Source organism: Colias croceus, chromosome 5 (assembly GCF_905220415.1).
Source record: "Colias croceus chromosome 5, ilColCroc2.1".
NCBI classification, from domain to species: Eukaryota; Metazoa; Arthropoda; class Insecta; order Lepidoptera; family Pieridae; genus Colias; species Colias croceus.
Window position 1 is genome coordinate 1,564,514 of NC_059541.1, and position 6,149 is coordinate 1,570,662.

Consider the following 6,149-nt stretch of genomic DNA (forward strand, 5'->3'; position numbering starts at 1 on the left):
AATAAATGATTTCATTACGAGACTTGCGGTACTCCCTTCCGCCCGTCAATACTTTGCAGATTCATTTTAAACAGAAAACTTTGCAAATTAATTCCCGTATCATTATCTAAAATGTAATTTAAATCATTTGTTATTTTGTAATGAGGTAATGTTTACTGGGTTTGTTAGGAACGTTTATTGTTAAATATTTCTGGCTATGGTTGTAAACTTAGCACGTAGCTTGGAAATTACTGTGATGAACATCACTGTAATTTTTATCAAAGTCACTTTTATAGTCCTTTTCAGCTAGGATGATTCCTGTGACACTTCATTGTGTTCCGAATTACGTATTTTATGTTTAAAAAGCAAAAATAATTTTAATGCATAATATTTTTATTTTAAGGCGGCATTATTACCAAAAATATGTAAAGAAATGGCAAAAATAAAATTGCAGCGTAGCTACACACTTCTTTATTGTTCAAGTTTTCACAAGAAAAATCAACGTTTTAATTATGGCTAGGCTATATATAGGCTTATCCCCTCCGCGTGGCTGGCTGGTAGGCATGGTGGCTGGTTGGAGGGGAGGTCAACATGGCGGCTTGGCTTGACGGGAGTGACAGGCGACGTCACGTCCGTTACACTCGGCCATCCTGAAACAGTTGTTCCCACGGGAACAACAAAAATAATTAGCTCTCTAATAAATCAATAAGATCTTCAGTTTCCATTTGCTCATCCGAACTGCTAGCACTATCAGAAACTGTAACAATACTTTTATACGGCCTCAACGAATCCGCAGCTACTAACCCACTAAAACTCTTATACCCACGTAAACCCTTTATACTTCTAATTTGGTACCTATCATTGCCCAATACTTTCGTTATTACATAAGGACCGGAATACAAGTCGTCAAGTTTAGTGTTAACTTTGGATGCTGAACAAGTGGGTGCTTGACGCCATAGCACAAAATCACCCTTCTTATATATGTGAGCGGGTTTTCGTTTCCTATCGAAGTTACGTTTCATTCTAGCGCTCGCTTTTAGTATCCTATCTGTTGCTTTCTTACGACGCGACTCTATTGGTTCAGAAACACGCCCAGGTACCGAAACGTCACATACTGGTCTACCTGCCCGAGCGAACATCAAATCATAAGGCTTATAACCGGTTGTGTTATTAATTGTGTTGTTAATTCCCCAAATTATATCGGGCAAAGAATTAGCCCAGTTAATAGAGGCTTCGCTGGGGTCTGTGGCGCGTAATGCATCTAATATTGTCCTATTTGTACGTTCCACCTGACCGTTAGCGCGTGGACAAGCAATAGCATTAAGAGTATGTCTAAATTGTTTATCGTTCGAAAATTTCTTAAAGTTTCTACTTGTGAACGCTTTTCCGTGATCGGTGACTATGTGATCAGGGAAGGAAAACAAACTAAATATTTTTCGCAGAACCCTTATAGTTTCGATCGAGTTGACTGTACGCGTAGGCTCAGCTATTACGAACTTAGAAAAACCGTCTGTCATAACGAGCATATATTGATATCCCTTCTTTGTCCTAGTAAAAGGGCCTATGTGATCAATATGTACCATCCTCATAGGTTCAGAGGGCTTAGGAATTGGATGGAGTTTACCTTCTATTTTGCCGTAACCGCATTTGCCGTATGCACAATGAAGACATGCATTCACATATTTTTTGATAAATCGCGTCATTTTAGGAAACCAAAATTTATTTTTAATTAATTCGGTAGCGCGATTTAATCCTACGTGACCGATGTTATCATGATGCATTTGCATTATCTTCCACCTAGCTGAATTCGGAACCACTAGCCTATTGCCGTTCAAAGTTTTACGATAAAGCCTATTATCAATGATTTCGTAATTATTTTTTATTTCTGCTCCACCGGTGTTATTTTTTAATTGACTAACGATCGCGTTCAACTTATCATCCTGACATTGCACCGTATAAAACCAATCCGCTACTTCGAGACGATTCACGTTCATAGTGTCTACCGGATGTCTACTTAACGCATCTACATGTTTCATTCGTTCCCCCGGCCTATACTCTACGCTTATATCGTAATCTTGTATAGAAAGCCGATACGTGGTATAATGTCACGTTTAGTAAGAGTAGCGCGGACTGCTGTACAATCAGTAACGATCTTAACCTTTTTTCCTACTATATATACGCGAAAACGACGTAAAGATTCTACAACGGCAAGAGTTTCCAGTTCATAACTATGATACATGCTTTCCTCTTTACTCGTCACCCTACTAAAATATAAAACGGGTCGCAACGTACCATCAATCTGTTTTTGTAGAAGTATACCGGCTATTCCTAATTTACACGCGTCAGTATGTATTTCCGTAGAAAGCACAGGATCGTACAAAGCTAACACAGGCTCAGAACACAAACACTTTTTTAATTGTTCGAAACTATTGTTTTGATCACTACTCCATATCCACGAAGCTTTCTTTTTAGTTAAATCGGTTAAAGGGCGGGCAATGACGGCAAAATTGTAAATAAACTTACGAAAATAACTACACAACCCGATAAATTGACGCACACTATGAACATTGGTCGGGGTTGGAAAACGAGACACCGCTAATAACTTTGAATCGCCCGGTTGAATACCCTTAGCCGATATTTTATGACCTAAATACGTTATTTCATTTTGCAAGAACGAACACTTACTCATGTTTAATTTTAAATTTTCTACTTCAAGTTTGACAAGTACCGCTTGCAAAATATCTAAGCCTGACATAACGTCATTCGAGGGTAAGAGTAAATCGTCCAGAAATGCCAAAATTTCACGTTTACCATGTTTGTTTTTAACATTATTATTTTCAGTTCTACCTACAGATTCAACTATTTTATTTATCAACCGCATAAAAACAGATGGCGCGTTTGCCAAACCGAATGGAATACGAGTGTACTCGAAATGACCCTGAGGTGTTATGAATGCAGTTTTGTGTGTATCTTCATTACTAACACGTAATTGATGATAGCCTTGAGCCATATCTAAACTCGTAAAATATTTGTGGCCCGCTAATTTCGAAACCTGATCGTCTATGTTTGGCAATGGAAATCTATCTTTTACGGTAATAGCATTTAAGGCACGGTAATCAACACACATCCTACTGTCACCGTTTTTCTTTTTGACTAAAATGACCGGAGATGCATAACTAGATTCAGACTCTTTGATAATGCCGGCATCTAATAATTCACTTACTTTAGACTGAACTACTGCTTGTTCGCTATGCGATAATCGATAAGGCTGGCGGTAAATAGGCTGATCACTAGTAAGCTTTATTTTCATTTGCACTAAATCTGTGCACCCTAGATCTTTTGTACCATTAGCAAAACAATGTTTATATTGTACTAATAAACTGATAAGATCTGAATGTTGCTTATTATTTAACGGACCCATTTTTATGTCGTTTAATTTTACACCTCCTATACATAAGTCAGTAGTTGAGGATTGACCTATATTATTAACATTATAATCGGCAAATCTATGGCAAGCAAGGGTAAGTACCTGGCTATTTGGCTGTAGTGGAGACTCCTGGCAGCTTTCAGCCCTGGTTAGGACCTCTCCCGGCGGCCACACGATAACCTCGCAGCCCATGTTGATGACTTTGATGTACCCGTCTTCACCAGTGAGCAGGGTGGATGGGAGAGAGTAGGCCACTCCCTGCAGCTCATGATGCCGAGGTGGTGTAACCACATCGTTGCCGACCTTATTTCCGAGAACCCGCACTTGAATGATGGAAGAGCCAGGTGGAAGTTTCTCTTCGTTGACTGTGACGACTTTAAAGCGATCATGGTCTTCGATAGCCTCAATATCACATATGGGATCTTGAGTACGATTAAATTCGACAAGGCCTTTGCTAACTGTCAATGTCATACCTTCGCTGTTGATGACAGGCTGGCCGATTAAAAGATTAACATCGGCCATTTTTATGCTAGACAAGTAGGCGTGGCATTTCATGGTTATACCGTCAATTTCTAATTGAAATTCAACTTCTCCACGACTCGTTGAGAGTCCACCGGAGAATCCTTTTAAAGTGACACTTGTCGGTTTGACATCCAATGACAATGCGTTCGATACTTGATCGTTTAAAACGTTAACTTGACTGCCGGTATCAATGTATGCTTTCACGTGGATGCCATTCACTTTAACGACTTTTTTGTATATTTCATTATAAGGGCGTAGTACATTTACTTCTTTTATGTTGTCGGTTGAGATAGATCTTCTATTGTCCGTGGCAATTGTAGGACAACGTGAAGCAATGTGTCCCCTATTTCCACATTTATAACATGTACGTGTGTCAGGTAGGGAGCAATCACGCAGTAAATGACCAGTTTTCTTGCATCTCGGACACGGGTCTGTTTCGACATTGGGCGGCATTGACTTTTTATCCGGGTGAGATGGCCTACTCACCAAATTTTTCTGAAACCTTGTTTCGATAGGTAAAGTACGGTAGTCGTCAAGTGCACATAAAAATCCTTCGTAAAGCTCTCCTGGCGTTTGGCATTGGAAGGCTCGAGCGTTAGGTTGTAGCGATAGTGGCAGACCACGAATGATACAGGAAACGCTGGCGCTATCGGATAACTTGCACCGGAAGCACATGGCGATTTTATCTTGATAGTATTTTGTCATCGTCTCTGTAGGTTGCTTCTTCCTTTGTAGTAATTCTTCAAGCATGTTTCCATAATCGCGATATCGAGGAAATGCTCGCAATAGCATATCCTTCCATTGTTCCCACGTGTAATCGTAGTTCTCTAGACGATTGTACCACTTCTTTGCTTGACCTCGCAGCTTATCTTGTAGGTAAAATGATTTAGTTGTATCGTCCCATCCATTTATTTCCCCAATTTGGTCAATTTTACGAATCCATGCTTGTACCGTGCATTCCTCACTATCAGGGTCAAATTCCGGGATTAAAGATGCAGCACGATGGACTTTTGACTTATTTGGAGCTTGGGGGTCATCTTCCAGGTTGCGTAAAGCCTTTACTACTTCTTTTTCCAGCAGATTCTTGAGCAGCTTCCGTGCAGGCGGTGAAGAAGTACCCTCATCTTCCTCCGACATTGATTCGTCAGGAGGTCGACAAACTTGTGGTCGATGTCGTTTCATCCCACTTCTGATTGTAAAGAAATGGCAAAAATAAAATTGCAGCGTAGCTACACACTTCTTTATTGTTCAAGTTTTCACAAGAAAAATCAACGTTTTAATTATGGCTAGGCTATATATAGGCTTATCCCCTCCGCGTGGCTGGCTGGTAGGCATGGTGGCTGGTTGGAGGGGAGGTCAACATGGCGGCTTGGCTTGACGGGAGTGACAGGCGACGTCACGTCCGTTACAAATATAAAAATTAAACATCTTAAGCTACTAAAACAAAAACAGTATTGTTTAGTTTAATATAACGAAAAATAAAATAAAATAACACAAAAAAATAATACATACGCAATTCGTGTACATGAAATCGAACGTTGAAAAATTATAGAGTTGGAAAATCTTATAATCGACGCCCATCTTGTGATCGTTTGTCAATCGCGTCAATCGTCTGTACGAGTCCGTCAGCTTTGTATACAAATTGCATTTTTATATTGATACTTTACGTGGTATTGTGTTATTATTACTAATTGTAATTGTTCACTTTTTGTCGCTGTTGTTTGCTAAGATTCCTTAGTTAATTGTTGGCGAAATGCCGAAATAACTGATTTTGGTCCTTTATTCAAATCGATTTCATCTTAATATATATAAATCTCGTGTCACAATGTTTGTCCTCAATGGACTCCTAAACCACTTAACCGATTACAATGAAATTCGCACACCATGTGCAGTTCGATCCAACTTGAGAGATAGGATAGTTTAAAGCACAAAGCGGGCGAAGCCGCGGGCGGAAAGCTAGTTTCCATATAAAATATTATCGATTATCGGAAACAATTGATATGATTTCAGTAAAGGCAATCTCTACACGTGTCAACAATCGATGTGTCACAGGAATCTTCCTATCAAATTACTAGATAAAAAGTTTCTCTGTAAAAATATAGCATTCGTAAGGTAAAATAACTTTTAAAATTGAACATCGACATACCTACAGAAATACAAATCCCTTAGTAATATGAGCGTAAATGTTGATATTCTCAGGATTTATCGCTAAACAAATATG

General features: G+C 39.2%; 1 protein-coding gene across 2 annotated transcripts; it reads right to left on the reverse strand.

Annotated features, from left to right (window-relative positions):
- Nucleotides 1–435: 435 nt before the first annotated feature.
- Nucleotides 436–5,332, reverse strand: LOC123691899. Of its 2 annotated transcripts, none has more exons than XR_006751460.1 (2): nucleotides 2,272–2,547; nucleotides 436–629 (listed from the first exon to the last, which is right to left on the reverse strand). XR_006751460.1 is itself a non-coding variant. In XM_045636485.1 (2 exons), the coding sequence occupies exons 1-2, from the start codon at nucleotides 5,108–5,110 to the stop codon at nucleotides 615–617; spliced, it is 1,617 nt and encodes a 538-aa protein (XP_045492441.1). In that variant the 5' UTR covers nucleotides 5,111–5,332; the 3' UTR covers nucleotides 436–614. The 2 variants fall into 2 exon arrangements, 1 of the variants encoding a protein (XP_045492441.1); XM_045636485.1 differs by lacking the exon at nucleotides 2,272–2,547 and adding an exon at nucleotides 3,509–5,332.
- Nucleotides 5,333–6,149: the final 817 nt, after the last annotated feature.